The sequence below is a fragment of the Camelus dromedarius genome, chromosome 1 (assembly GCF_036321535.1).
Source record: "Camelus dromedarius isolate mCamDro1 chromosome 1, mCamDro1.pat, whole genome shotgun sequence".
NCBI lineage: Eukaryota > Metazoa > Chordata > Mammalia > Artiodactyla > Camelidae > Camelus > Camelus dromedarius.
Window position 1 is genome coordinate 5567942 of NC_087436.1, and position 16039 is coordinate 5583980.

A 16039-nucleotide genomic window follows, 5' to 3' on the forward strand; every position below is an offset into this window, starting at 1 on the left:
AGCATCGCGTCCGCCGCGGCGCCAAGGTAGCGCAGGCCGGCGCGGGCGCTGTCCGCGGTGCTGAAAGGCCCAGCCCCGGTGGGCGCGACGGCTCGCGAGACCCGAGGTCTAGCCCTGGGACCGTGGCCGCCAGGCTCGGAGCCCCGCGCGCGCGACGCCTCCTGGGCGGTGCGGGGCTCGCGGTGCGGGGCGGGGGCGGGGATGGGGGCGCGCGCCGGCCGCCCGCCGCGAGCCGCGCACGCGCGCCGGGGACCGCCTGCCCCTCTCTGGGGCTCGGGGCTGTGTGTGTGAGTGTGTGTGTGTGTGTGTGTGTGTGTGTGTGTGTGTATGTGTGTGCGCGCGCGCGTGTGGAGAGGGGAGAGGGAAGAGCGCGCGCGAGGGTGAGTGTGTGAGCGCATGGGAGGGGAGCTGAACATCCGAGGCGCGGGGACCACAGCGGCAGCCCTGCTGAAAACTGCGTCCAGCCAGTCCTCCGGACTTCGGAGCAGGGACCCGGCGTAGGGCAGCGGCACCCACCCGCAGGACCTGGGAGATAGGCATTCTTCTGCCTCCACTTCAGGGTTTTAGCAGTTTGGTGCTCAATTGCTGTCTCAAAATGCAGAGGATCTAATTTGCCGAGGAAAACGGCCAAAGAAGGAAGAGGAGGAAAAGGAAAAAGAAAAAAAGGGTATTTTGTGGATGCTCTACTTTTCTTGGAAATGCAAAAGATTATGCATATATCTGTCCTCCTTTCTCCTGTTTTATGGGGACTGATTTTTGGTGTCTCTTCTAACAGCATACAGATAGGTAGGTACCCTTTGTGCTCTGCTTTTGAATTGTGCATAATTTGGTTGTAATCTTTGTTCACTGTGGACAAATTAATTCATGTCATGTAGACTTATGTCATACCTTGACTGCATTCCAGATTTAAACTGCCTAGAATATACATGTTTTTCTTAGGATGAAGCAAGGCAAAAGACTATGCCTTTGACATAACAGAGGAAAAGGTCTTCTCATTTCTGACCCCCCCTCCCCCAATTTTTTCCATTCTACCTTAACGGCTTTTCCCCGTTTGTTCAGATTCTCTAGGAGTCTGAATGAAAAGCTTGTGATTACTAGGAAAGGATAGCGTTTCTGGCCACCCACCGTGCCCTGAGACTTCTCCGTGTCCTGACCCCTGGTCTACTGTTTGCATGTTCGCCCCCCCGCTGCCCGGGTCGGCTGATGTGTTTATTCGGCCTATTAGCGTGAATCAGGGACTCCCCGGCAGTCGGGCTCCAGCAGGCTCCCTCCTTCCCCTCCCGGCACTGACACCGTTCTGCTTGGTGTTTGTTCTTTGCAGGGGGGCTGTTTCCCAGGGGCGCCGATCAGGAATACAGTGCATTTCGGGTAGGGATGGTTCAGTTTTCCACTTCGGAGTTCAGGCTGACACCCCACATCGACAATTTGGAGGTAGCAAACAGCTTCGCAGTCACCAATGCTTGTAAGTAATGAATATGCATGCCCTTTCGGGCCGTCCGCTGAAAGCCGGCGAGTGTGAGTGCGGGCCGGTGTGTGTGTGTGTATGTGTGTTTCTGCGTGTCAGCGTGTAGGTGTAGTGACTGCACACGCGCGTGCGTGTGACGGCAAAGGGAGAAAGTGGCTGCAACCTCGGAGACCCCCGCTGGCTGGGGGTGGGGGGAGGAAGCGAAAGGCATTGAAGAGTGTGCGCACTGGGGGCGGGGGTGGGGATGCTGGAGCGGGGGATTGCGCTTCCTTAGGTTCCGTGGGTTCTAGATTAGCTCGAGTCTTCCAGAGAAGCCCCCCGCCCCTGCGTGCCGGATGGCACCCTGCCCACGGAGAACACGGGGTCCCTGGGGCGCGCCGTCGGGCTCTGGGTAGATCCCACCGGGAATTGCTGATCCCAGACGCCTGCGGCCGGGAATTTAAATCTGCAGGCCCCTCTCCGGGTCACTCTGCGGACCTGCGCGAGCCCTGGATCTCCGCCAAGACCCGCCAAGTTGTAGCCGTGGGTCTGGAGATGGGCTCTCGGCTGTTACATAAGGCCCACTGAGGGGCGCGGCGCGGTTACGCAGGCCGGGGCGGGCAGGGGTCGGGGGTGCAGGGAGCGCGGTCCTTCCTCGCTGCTCTGGAGCTTCGGGCCAAGTTGCAGGACGATTCTGCCCTGGGCGCCGCGGGCGGCTGGCTCCCCGGCTGGGGCGCTTTGTTACCCTGTCGCGGGGCTCCGGCGGAGGCGGCGGGAGGAGGAGGACCCGAAAGCAGAGGGATGCGCCGAGTTTGGAATCGGGAGAAGTCGCCCATCAGCCATTTTAGTCTTGGCAGCTCTGCGTGTTAGTCCTAGCATTGCCTAGGGCACGCCGCGAAACTCCATCTAGGCTTCAGAGTAATAGGATCCAACCAATTAAGTCTCCAAATGGTTCAATGGAGAGGCCGGCGGGCCCCGGTCCAGGCGCTGCCACCCCCGCGCCGGCGTGGGCAGTGCGGCCGCAGCCGCCGGACCCTCCAGCCCTCTTGCCGGCAGCTACCATCATTTCCTGCCGACCGAGTTGGGGTGACTCTTTCCTGATTTGAGGTTCTCAGTGTTAATTTCATAGTTGGCAATTTCGAGGTGGGGGGCGGTTTGCAGATGGCTCCCCTCCCGCTGTGGTTGGAACGTGAAGGAGTCAGCGGAAAATTACCACCGAAAAAGCCCGACCGCAGCGTCCCCAAGTTAGACAAATACTGGTGGTTGTCATCGCACTTCCCCGGGTCATATATTACCCTTAATCATGTAGTCCATGGATTAGCTTGATTGTGGTCTCAGGGACATCAGTCCTTTTGTAACTGCTGTCAACCGGATGAATGAAAGAATCAAACAATTTTCTTCGCCTGGTAGAACAGAGGTTGTTATTATGGTCATATGAGATGCTCAGAATTCGATGGTTGAAAAAGAACCTATTTAAGAAGATTTCAGTGCTGTATGTTTTCTTCACATGTTGATACCAAGTGGGAAAAGAAACTGGGGATGATGGGGTGGAGAGACAGAGAGAGAGAGACAGACTTAAGTGGATTTGCAGCTTTAAAAAAATCTCCATGAAAGAATATAAGAATGTCTTGGAAAATTTTAATATATATACATATATGTAAGGAAACAAGTAGCTTCATATTTGAAGGCCTTTATACTTGACCTATTTACCTACTGGATTTAGATTATTCACTTGATTCCATATCAGGTTTCCAGTTTGTTTTTTCACCTGAATTAGGAGTATGACATACATTTGTGCTAAGTATCTGACTATATGTAATTGTATACTAGTGTGAAAATGCTTTGGAAAGGGATGCACGAACCTAAAACGATGATTATTGGAAGGATGTAGATTTTAAAAACAAGGTGAGAGTAATTGACAGATGTATTTTTTGAGAATGGCCAGTGATGGAGAAATCCCCTCACTGGTTAAAGTACCACAGGGGCCTGGCAGGGAGCAGCTCAGACACAGCCACTGGCCAAAATGAGTATCCTTTCACTCCAAATGCTGAATGGCTGTGCTGGGGCTTTGTAAAGACTAAAGATTATGGCCAGTTTAGGTTAGGAGACTAGTTTAGGTCCTCAGTCCCAATATTTTTGAATAATTTACTTTTAATATAAATCTTTATTGAAATAAGATATGCAGACAGGAAATGTACCTCTCTCAAACACATATAAATCCATGCATTTCTACAGAATGAATACATCCATCTAATAAGGCATGGATTTCATTAAAAAAAAAAAAACACACGCACACACAATTTAATTTGCTTGACCACAATTCTGGGAAAACGGGAAAATCAAGTCTTCATTTTGCACATATTTTTCTCAGACAATGGAGCTGAAATAAGAAGTTGCATGTCTACAGATCCCCAAATTACTCCTACTTGTAGTATTCTATATGGCACTAAAGCAAATTGTGGTGAGGAATCGAATGCATTTTCAAGTTTCTGACATGGGAGTTCTGAACTATGGCCTCTGCAACTCCCGTGTTGTAAGTCATCTTACTGATCTCTGAAGGGAACTGGTGAGGCCCTGAGACTCATCCTAGAGAATATTCTGGAGTTGACATTTTAATTCATTGACTGGACACATCACTTCGTGTGTGTGTGTGTGTGTGTGTGTGTGTGTGTGTGTCTGGCTCAGTTTCTTCCTTCCTTTAGGAATTTCACAATCTAGAGTTTGTAAAATGAAATGGAGAGTTCGTAAACCATTTCTTTTTTTTTTTCTACCAAGAGCAATAGAAAATGTAAAATTAGTTTAACTCTTTTCAGAGAGAGAGAGATGCTTATATAAACTGCCATCACAAAGTCAGCAGTCACAGATGAATGGCAGTTTTGACTGTCACATTTGTGACGATGAGTTTTGGTCACTTCAGTCCTGCTCAAGATTTTTCTGCAATGCTCAGCCCCTGTTTTCTTGCCTTTTCGGTCGGGGGTTGGGGGGAATCCATGGTTTTTTCCTTTATGAAGTAGAAGCAGCAGCATCCAATATGTTGAGAGCAGAAACCAAAACGACGTTGGTTACCTCCAGAAATCTAAGGAATTCTACTCCTTAGCTCCGGTATTAAAAGGTGATCATCCATCGGCATCATAAAGTACCTCCCGCTTCCTCCCAGTTGAACCATAAAAATCGTATAGGGTTAAATTTAGATATTAAGAAAGTAGAGCTATAAACCTTAATTCTATGATTTCAAACTGGAAGAGATACTAGTTTTCAAATTTAACTGTATTCCTGAGATGGGGGAGTTATTTGGAAACAACTTGCTGGAAAGACCCAGCGGCAAGGGTTAAGGTTATGCAAAGGGAATGCAGCCATTATATTCTGAACTGGGTAAAATGACTATAGGCATGGAGCTGAGATAATGGCAGGACCTCCTTGTTCCCATCCGTTTCCATGGGTACCTGAGGAAATAGACAGATTTCCCATTTCTTTCTTTCTTCCTCTTCCCCCTCCTCCACAAGGCTGTTCAGACCTGACTTTAATATGACAAAATCCATAGAACAAGAGAAATACATACCTAAGACTAGCATCTGATGTGCTTCAACAGCTAAAGCCAGTGATGGGCTTGCAAATTCCTTCCTCCCTTCCTCCCCAGCCCTCTTCAGTATTTGCCTCCAGTTGTGTGGTTGTCACAGAATACATGAATGCTTTTCCCATAGTAATTCCTTTTTTCTGATCTTTTCCCTCCACGCTCTTTCAAATCGTTTCCAAATCCTTGTTGCGTTGATGGCCTTCTCTGTGCCCTGGCCACTATGTCTTGTCTAAGAACTTCAGTCCGAGGATGCGAAGATACTCCAGTGGTTTTTCTACAAAAGCAGTTTATGACAGTAACAGAATGTTTGTGAAATTAATCAATTTGATATTGACCTATGTGTGTACAACACATATATATATATAGTTCAACAAAATCAACAGCAGGTTTTAGGAAAATTCTAAACACTTTTACATTCTAAAAAGTTTTAAACTTTCGTGCTATGCTCATTATTTAAGCTTGTTAAAATAAAGCTGTCTGAAAGGGCTGTGGACCTGGGTATTTGATCACGTAGGTTTGGGAATTAAACGTATTAAATATTAAACGTCCTCTTCAAAATTTTTCCTGTTCCTTTTTGTGCATGACTTTGACAAAGAGCTGTTAGTCTCTTTAGAAATAATTTTATATTTAATTTCATAAAAAATAAATTTACAAAAATATTAAATTTAAAGGAACAGTAGATAAAAATCTACTTTTTCTCGAAGCCAGCAGATGGAGATGTTGGAGAAAATACTGTTCTTTCATAAAACTGTTGCGCATATGAATAGCTTTTGAAACAGTGTAAACATGTTTATTTAGAGAAATTGAAAAAAATATAAATGGCATCTATTTTGCAAAGATTCACTTAAAATGCTGTCTTTCAAAAATAATTCCCAGTGGCTTTTAAGAAGAGTACCTTTGCTTTTATTTTTAAAATAGTTTATCTTAAATGTCCTTGTGAATTTGCTTCATAAAGAAATTCAGGAACAGCATTGATTATAAACGTTCTTGGAAGAGAGAATTCTAAAAATATATTTTTTTTCGGCTTTTTAACCTTGATTCTTCAGATTATCTTTTAAGGTATATTCTTATCCCTGAATTTTAGTCATGAATTATTGAAATTGTGTATCTGTGTTCATCAAATTAATTGATACTTACTAAACCTTTTTTATTACACTTTGCATGAATTCGACTGCGTGTGTGTGGTTTTAAATTGTGAGTAGTTGTAGATTGGCTGGGCTATCGTGTTTTGTCGTTTTGTTGAGGCATTTACAAAAGCTTGGAGTTACCTACTTTAATATATGCAAAAGTTTCGTAAAACCGGAATCAACCTGGATGCTGTTAAGCGATCATGAGAATTCATGCTGTGAAGAAACCCAAGAACACATGTACCAGGACACAATCTCTTACAATGTGGGGTACGAATCCTCAGTTATCATCAACTGGAGGTTACAAAGAGTGAAACAGCTCTTTATACGGCAGAATAATTAATTTGTCATTGGCCTTTTTAGAGTTAAGCTTTCAGACTTCATGTGTCACAAGAGAATTCAAGAAAACTAATACACAACACTAAATGGAAATCAAAGAATGGGGTTGGTTGAAATATTCTGTTTAGGATATGAGAAACTAAGCATTTACATAAAAATTACTGTGTGAAACTGTGGAAGCTTAGAATTAATAGGATTTTATTCCTATACTATTCCTTTTTGAGGTCTTGCTGGTTTCAGTCAGCTGATCAGGTGGTGGGGAGCATTTCGCATTCATGTCAAGCTTTAAAATTGGTAGGGTCACTGTGCGGGGACATCCTGATCGCAGAATGCAGATCCATGCCAGAGCCCAGGTCCTCTCAGAATCTCCTCCAGTAACACTTAACACACGTTCAAACTTCCTTGAGCCCTGACAAGTTTCAGGAAGGCTATAGAAGACCAGTTGTTTCCTGTTATGATTGACTTTTCAAGCAGTGTGGGTTTTTTTTTCCTCCTCTTCCTCTTTTCCCTTGGGGGGAAAAAGTCAATAGAAGTGCTTAATCTGCAGAGCAAATGCTATTACAGGAAATAAACCTAAATTGAAATAGACTTTTTTTTTTTTTAAAGTGAGCAGAGGCTATATTACACAGAGCAAAAACCTTGTAAGTTCTCCAGACACAATTAAAATATTAGTCTTTTTCTTATGACAATTTTCATTCAGAATTTCTGAGGTTGTCTCTAATGATCTGAATGACTAATGGCCAAATGTCTTAAATGACTTGCCTCTTCAATACAATAGGAAAATTAGTTGTTGAATTCTAAGTTAAAAATCTGAAAATCCCCGCCCCCCAATTTCAAAATTTTCAAACACTAAAATGTTTTTCAAAGCAGATTTCACTAATTTGGGGAAAAAAAAAGGATGGTGTTCTTACAGTGGTGTCTGTTGGTAGTTGAATGCCTGGTTTTTTTTGGTACTATTCAAAGTAATTTGTCATTTTTTTATACTTTTAATTTATAGAATGAAAACGTTTAAAAATTCACATGGAAAATGAAAACGTGCCTTTCTTAAAGGTAGAATCATGCCTCTGTTGGCTTTGTATCCTTCAGGGTTATTTACCTAATCAGCAGATTTAATATTATAGCAGCATTTCCTGTTACAGAATTAAGCTTTTTAAAGTCAGAATGTTGCGCTCACTCTACAGTTAGATTTCAGATGAAACAGTTTACTTGGTATCTGCCTCAGCTCCTATTTCGACAGAGGTGTGATACATGTTTCACTTTCATCCATGAGACAGATGTGTTCAAAGCTATTACCTTTAACCCGACTTTGCTGTACGTTAAAATGATCTGCTAACATACATATGTTAGACGGTGCAGAAGGCATGTTGCAGGTGGTTGGAATACAGGACCTGGTCCTCAGGGCTCTGACAGAGGTGAATGACTAATATATAGTTTAAGGTTAAAGACGATTTTAAAATTTAGAGTCTTAACAAGTTTATACTGTATAGCACAGGTAACTATATTTGATATCTTGTAGTAGCTTACGGTGGGAAAGAATATGAAAACAAATATATGTACATTCATATATGATTGAAGCATTGTGCTGTACACCAGAAATGGACACAACACTATAAACTGACTATACTTCAATTAAAAAAAGAAGTAAAAAAATTTTGTGCCTTGACATTTATAAGAATCTTTAACTGAATAGAACAGATAGATTGGGGGGAGGGAGCTCATTACAGGAAGGGAATTATGGGAAGGTAGTTTCTTAGGTGGTTTATTTTTCATTTCTTTTACAGTTTCTCAAACAAATGACATAGACCCCTCATGATTTTACTATTTAGATTGTTACTTAGAATTTTACTTTATAGTTTTATATAGTTTATTTATGGATATGTTATGTTAAGATCTACATGTTTTCCTGATTAGTTTAGTATTTAAAATATGAGCGCAAACTGGATGGAGTTGAGAAATGCCTGAATTCTAATTTGTCTTTCATACTTTGAATAGGGCATCACATTTCTATGGAGCTATTTACCCTTCGTGTAAAATTAATTTCAAACTATAAATACTACAGAATTCACTTATTTTATGCTGCTCTGATACTTCCACTGTGATCGAATTTCAGTGAACCTTGGAAGATACCCATTCAATGCAAATATTTTTAGTTTAATCTTTATAAAAACCCAATGATATTGATGGAAGTGATAGAAATATGTTTATAGAAACTGAGCATACTCCGTGCTAATTCCTCATCTCTGTAACAGACTATGGCCTTAGTCAGTGATTTCTAACTTCAGCATAAAATTAAGTGAAACTCATGTTACGTAATTTCATATAAAAAAAGGTTTCCTCAACCCATAAACCTCTTGGCTTTGCACCCAAATACTATTCTCTTTCAGATTTAGTACTCATTCTACAATTTCTCTAGCATTAGTATTTGGTCTACTGTGGTCAGTCAGCAATGTGATTATGTATTTCTTGTTACTTTTGCAAGAATAAATGGCTAGTGTGAGCATTTTGAAATAATTATTTTTCAGGCCAAAAGGAAAAAAAGAAAATTTCTTTGTAGCAGCTTGAAATTTACAAGATTTCTTAAAGTGTGGAAAGGGGACCTTGGACAAGTAGGAAAAACTCCAAGAGGCAGCGTAACTTGGTGTCCTGGGCAGGGGAGGAGGAGGAATTTGGAACTGGGAATTTCTTGTCTTTTTTCTTTTCTTTCTGTGTAAGCTTCCGATTGACTTGGTGTTTGGTTAGTTCGCACAGGCACGGTCAGGCTTCTCCACTAGCACTGAGCTCCTGTCAAACAGTGAATTCTTATCATAATACTACTTTATACACATATTTCTATTAACTACTTCTGGGGGAAACCAGAAGGAAAAGAGACATTCTGGATTCCTCATAGGCAGATATACCAATTTCAGGCCCTTTGTTGTTTTGGGCTGGTAAAAAAAAAAGACCTTCATGGTATAATTATGAGCTTAACATATTGACTGAAAAGTCTTGGGACACATTGTAGATAAAAACATGTCATATGGAACCCACTACTAGAATTCGAGTTTATGAGAGTCACAATAAGCTTTATCTCCTGCTCGGAGTTCCTGAGATGTAGCAACTCCAGAACTGCTGATAACAGCTTCCCCGACTTATCAGGAGAACGCAGAAAAATTTGTCTTTTAGTTTATGTTATCTGGTGGGGACACAGTTTACCTCTTTCACATTTAGATAATGGTTTTAACAATCTGAGACATATTTTAAAATACGTTAGTATGTCTTACAGGAGTATTTCACAAAATTAATGATGCTTCTCGAACCATATATAAGTTTATTTGTCATTAAAGTTAATTATGCAAACAATTATTACAGGGCAATTTGGGACTGAAATGAGTAGCTCGTCTGAAGATTAAAAGGTAGAGGGGGGTCCGTTTACTTAATTTGTTGGAGAACACTGTCACAGACGTTTTAGTGGTACTGATTTGGGACATTTTGAATGTATTCCTGAAGGCATTCACGTGAGCTATTTATTGTGAATTGCAGATTTTAAAGGGACCGTCTGTTTTCAACAATCCCGCTATCACAGAAGTAGCTCCTGCAATTCCACAGCAGAAGGAGGCTTCCTCTTAAAAAAAAAAAAAAAAAAAAAAAACTCTCTCCTCCTCACAAGCACTTGGCAAAGAAAGTTCTGGAAGCGACGATCTCTAGGGGTGGTTGGCAACGTGTGCGCGCTAGTTTTTCTTGGAAGACAGATTTCAGTTTAGGGAATGATTTTTTTCTCTACTCATGCCTTCTCTTGTGTCGGGGAGGAATGGAAAGACTTCAGTCTTGTTTTTAGTTTATGCATGAAATGGAGCTACTGAGATGCAACATTCCCAAGCGCTTTCCCAGTGTACAGCTTGATCTGTTTTACCCGTTTCTTAGTTCTCACTAGTTTACAGTGTTGTTACTAATTTACATCTGGAGAGGACATTTTAGGAACAGAGGCAATGATTAAGAGAAGATATCAAGGACATTTAAAAACATTTCTTAAATTGTTTTTGCTTTTATGGAGGGGGTTTGGGGAATTAGGCTTATTTATTTATTTTTAGAGGAGGTACTGGGGATTGAACATAGGAACTCATGCACATTAAGCGTGTGCTGTACCACAGAGACACACCCTCCCCTCAGAGAGGATGTCAAGGAGCTAGAGAGTTTTGGTATTTTGATGGGAAGCACTGAAAATCCTCATCTTTTTCTATTGGAAGACAGACAAGTCAAGAATTTTCATTTTATTTTATTTTTAAACATTTTTTATTGAGTTACAGTCATTTTACAATGTTGTGTCAAATTCCAGTGTAGAGCACAATTTTTTTAGTTGTACATGAACATACATATATTCATTGTCACATTTTTTTCCACTGTGAGCCACCACAAGATCTTGTATACATTTCCCTGTGCTATACAGTATAATCTTATTTATCTATTCTGCATATGCCTGTCAGTATCTACAAATTTTGAAATCCCAGGGAATTTTCATTTTAGTGATAAACATGGGAGTGTTTAAAAAATGTTTGCGTCTTTGCACTTTGCAGCCCCGATGTCTTGGGACACAGAATAGCATTCCTTATGAGTCAGAACGTGGAATGGAATCCTGGTCCTAATATTAATGTGTGACACTGGACAAGTTGTTTAACGTGGCTCCACCTTTGTAAAAGGGAGTCACACCTTATAGGATGGTTTTGAAGAGACACATAGGCATAAAACTCTGTGCACTGTGTTAGGTACATCTAGGTGCTTGGAGACGAGTGGACTTTTATAACCTTCTGTGCTGGGATCTTGGGATAGTTTGGATAAGCATTTGCCACAGGAGGCAGGAGGACAAAGAAGAATGCATTTCTCATTTCTTGTTGGAATCTTTTTCTGCTGTTTTGTCTACAAGGGCTGGACTGTTTGGTGACCAAGAAGGGACTAACCCAGTAAACCACATAAGCCACTTAAAGATACGTGTAGTGCACTACCTTATGAGACTGGTCTTTCAAAGCTGGGATGCTGAAACTGGAGCGTTTCTCCATCTCTTCCTTCGTCCCATATCACTTACACCAGGATGTTCAGCAGCGTGGAACTCTTCCATCCCCTGTGAACATAATTAAGATCTCTCCACACATTGTCCAACTGTGCACATTATAGATTCCTCGTGGTTTACCTCACTTAATTAACTAAATTATATTTATTTAAATGAAAAGTAGACAAAGAGAACACAAAGGCAAATAAGGGTTTGAATGTGATTCAAAACTGTATGATACAATGCAGGTTTCTTCCTCTTTGTAGGATGAGGCTGTTTCCTCATGCTGTCTGATACTGTTATTAGGGGCTTAAATGAGAAAATAAATGCCTTGGTTCATTTGTCATAATTGATCCAAATATTCCCTTTTCCCTTATAACTCAGCCCTTTACCAGGGACTGAACAGCATGCTCGGAGCAAAGGAGGAGAGTAAAATGAAAATTCTTGCCTTCAGAGAGCCTATATCTCTGCCCTCTTTATAGTGATGGATAACTTTTATCTTTTCAGAACGCGTCCTAGCTCTTTGGTCTTCCCTGTAGCTCTGTAAAGCTTATAGGATAAATGGAATGATGATTATACCCGTTCTCAGATGGGAAAACAGAAATGTAGGTGAATTGCTCTAAGCTACTGTGAGACCTGTGGAGGACCTTCTAGAAAACCAGTCTGCTGCCCCCTGGGTCAGAGGTTTTCGCCAGCATCCAGGTGGGTATGATGCAGCCAGTACATTGGTTTGGAATTCTGGCTGCCACGTGCACGGATTGTGTGACTTTGTGTGTGTCAGTTAAACTTGCTAATCCTGTTTCCTCCTCTGTAAAATGGGGGTCATTTTCATACCCGCCTCCTAACGTAATTGTCAGATTTAGATGAGAATTGTTGCCTTGTATAATATAGTGATTAATGTTGCTAATTTCAGTGATTTCCAATCCCCCTGAGTGCCTATTAATTACCTACACTTTTAGCTGCGTGGAGGAGGACACAGTGGCTAAGAGGAGCTGACAGTTCTCTACGTCATTTTCAAACGAATAAGCTTCTTTCATACAACCATTCGAGCTCAGACTAGAGAATAGGGTTTATTCTGTTATCATTTTAGGATACTGGTGAGTTTTTAATGATCCCCCAAGCCCTCTATTCAACAGATAAACAGTAAGAACTGAAAATCACGTGTAAGTTAACAAAATGTAGATTCTGGTTAGCATGAGGTGTGAACATCTGGACTGTTCGGTCACCCCTCCCACCATCAGGATCTATGAGGGCGGCTGTTTCTTGTGAAGAGGGTGATGTTATACATGGGACAGGTTCCTTGTGACTGCTCCAGCTTCTTCCCTGTAGACCAGTTGTCTGCATCTTATTGCTGGTCCCTAGGCCCTCTGTCATCTTCTTTGACAGTTCCTTCCTCAGCACGAATAAGGGAGGCTCTTTTGGCCCGTCCCTTGCCTGTTAGGTCTCAAGATTGAAAAATGTTCAAATAGTTACTTGTCCAGAGATTACTTCCTTTGGACACTGGAGAAACACTTTTATTTTTTAAGGGGGAGGTAATTAGGTTTATTTATTTATTTTAATGAAGGTACTGGGGATTGAACCCAGGACCTCGTGCATGCTAAGCATGTGCTCTACCACTGAGCTCTACCCTACCCCCTGGAGAGACACTTTTTGGGGAGATGAGATCACTGATCATGAGTCAAAATACTTCATTTAGAATGACAATCTCCATGTCCATCCATGTTGCTGCAAATGGCATTATTTTATTCTTTTTTATGGCTGAGTAGTGTTCCATTATATAAATATACCACATCTATTTTATCTAATCGTCTGTCAGTGGACATTTAGGTTGGCTCCATGTCTTGGGTATTGTAAGCAGTGTTGCTGTGAACATTGCGGTGCATGTATCTTTGTTTAGGTTCCCTCTGGGTGTATGGCCAGGAGTAGGATTGACACAACATTGAAAACTGACTATATTTCAATTAAAAAAAAAATATATATATATATATATACACACAAAAAATAAGGAAGTATCGTGAATAAGCTCAATTTTTTCTTAGTTTATGAACAGTTCACTCCCTCATTCTGTGTTGACTTTTGTTCGTCTTACACTCCTTCACATTGCAGTGAACAGCAGCATGGCTGCTCTTTAATGGAGTGTGGCGAGAACTGGGTCACAATGACTCTTTGAAAGCAAATCCATCTATTTACAAGATAGTGTTATATTGGTGACTTTGGATTTGGGCCTGAAGTAGAAAACATGGGAAAAACTCAAATGCTTGTCCTCAGAATGCTTCTGTCTGCGATGTCTGTGTGCATCAAAAACTATCACAAGATCTTCTTTCTTCACCTCCTTCCTCAGACTCTTAGGATTCATCTGTTTAAAGCCAATCTCTTAGGTAATGTCTCAGGTGACAAAGAACAAGAGAAGTTTCTGTGTTGGAAATTATTTATGAGTGCAGAAGTTTTTTGGGGGGTCAAAAGTAGCAGTTAATCTGGGTCAGTGACATGCTTTCTTATTATTTTAGAATGTGTAGTGTAGTCATTGTTTCTAGAGCATTTATAAATATCATCCTGTATCTTGGAACTCGATTTGAATCAAAGTGTCTTCAGAGCAGACATGGTGGTTCCCAAAATTATGAAGAAAATATAAAAGCTGAAAAATCGTTGTCTTGCATACTGATGTAGAATATATTGTTGAAAAATGGGACAGCTAAATGAGGAACTAGTGATATTAACAGTGATGTGAATTATAGATCTTTCAAAAACAATTTTAATTTTAATTTTTGAATCAGATTTGGAGATGATGATTTATATTTTATTTCGCAAGTTTTCCTTTTTTTTTTTTTCGTTTCTCTGCCAAAGGCTCTTCAATTCAGTTTGAGATAGCATAGACTACTGAAATTGCTGGATAGTCTTTATAAATTAATTTCATGCAACTATATAATTTAATTATTATAAATACTATTTTATCTTGTTACTGAAGAAACAAGTTGCAGGTTTTACAATAATATGTTGCATAAAATACTAAAAATGTTGATGCATGTAGTTATTTTGAATAATCCAGAAGACATTCACACCTTGCTAATTCTCTTGTAATGTTAAAACAGATTTTATATAATCTAAACTTGGAGTATTTTAACAGTTTGAAAATTTCAGGTGACAAAATCTTGATTATCTGAAAAAAATTGATTCAGTTTTAACACATATTAAAATATAAATTAATGGAAATATTCACAATAGCATTTGGGTGTTGTGAGTGATTTAAAACTTAAAACATGCAAAAATTAGAATTTAGATTCTTAAAGTTTATATTTTGAAGTTTAAACATTATGACAGAAGTAACTCACACATATGGTGATTTTTAAACACTGCAAGAGGGGATGTAATAAATACTATCTATGTCTTTCCTCCTCCAATCCCACTTTTCTCGGATAATCACCAGCAGTGGTTCCTGGAAATGCTAGCATCCTGCACTCAGTGTTCTTTCTGTGTCTTAAGGGGCTCGGAGACCTCTTTTATCTGCACAGAGAGTGTCCCGTGCTTCTGTCTTTACTGCCTGCTGTTCTGTTGTCATTCAGCCCTTTGGTGATGACTGTTTCCATCTTTCCCCGACTGTCTTAATCATGTCTGCAAGTGGATTTGCAGAATCGATTTCTATGAGTGGAATAACCGAGTCAAAGATGTTTGCAGTTAAAATGTTGCTAAATATTCAAAACGGATCTATTGATTTACATTCCTACCCAGAGTGTGTGTGTGTCTGTTCTCACGTACTCGCATTAGCGATGGGTGATGTTCACCTTTTTTAGGCTTTGCTACTGCTGTTTCACTGCTGAAACTTACAGTGATGAGCATCGACTGAAGTCAAGTGTTTCTCACCACGTTATCTGCATTTCTCTGTGTGTGTGTGTGTGTGTGTGTGTGCGCGCGCTCACGGACCTGGCCTTGCCCAGTTTTCTCTTGGGTTGTGGGTCTATTACTTACTGATACAACATACATGAAAGTAACATGGATACAACATACGTGAAAGTAACATGGATACAACATGTGTGAAAGTAACACACATGTCACGTGGTGTAGCTGTTTTACCCAGACTTTGTTTTTCTTTTAACCTGTTCGTGATTTTCTAGACTCCTGATTTCTGTTCATACTTTTTAAGAATACATATAGTCTTTTCTTCCAGCTTTACTGAGGTATAATTGGCAAATAAAACTGTAATACATTTAAAGTATGCAATGTAATGATTTGAATTACGTATCCATTCTGAAAGGATTTCTACAATTGAGTTACTTAACACATCTATCGCCTCACCTATTTACTTCTTTGGGGGAGAGAATATATTTTGGAAAGATTAATTTTCTTAAATTTCAGTTCTACAATACAGCATTATTAGCGATATTCATCATGTTATACATTAGATCTCATGTCTTATTCCTCTTGTAACTGAAAGCTTTTGTACACTTTTGTGAACCTTTTTCCATTTCCCCCACTCTCCAGCCCCTGGCAAGCATCATTCTAGTCTGTTTTTAATGAGTTCAATTTTTTGTTTGTTTGTT

General features: G+C 40.7%; 1 protein-coding gene across 5 annotated transcripts in view; it reads left to right on the plus strand.

The window, feature by feature from the left end:
• Positions 1 to 266: 266 nt before the first annotated feature.
• Positions 267 to 16039, plus strand: part of GRIA2 (glutamate ionotropic receptor AMPA type subunit 2) — a 142833-nt gene continuing 127060 nt past the window's right edge. For 3 of the 5 annotated variants that reach the window (XM_031463768.2, XM_010994274.3, XM_064486139.1), the window contains exons 1-2: positions 268 to 786; positions 1322 to 1462. In XM_031463768.2, the coding sequence (XP_031319628.1) occupies positions 699 to 786; positions 1322 to 1462 (229 nt within the window). In that variant the 5' untranslated portion in view covers positions 268 to 698. Of the gene's footprint in view, positions 787 to 1321; positions 1463 to 16039 lie in introns of all 5 variants that reach the window. The other 2 variants (XM_031463802.2, XM_010994273.3) reach the window with 2 other exon arrangements.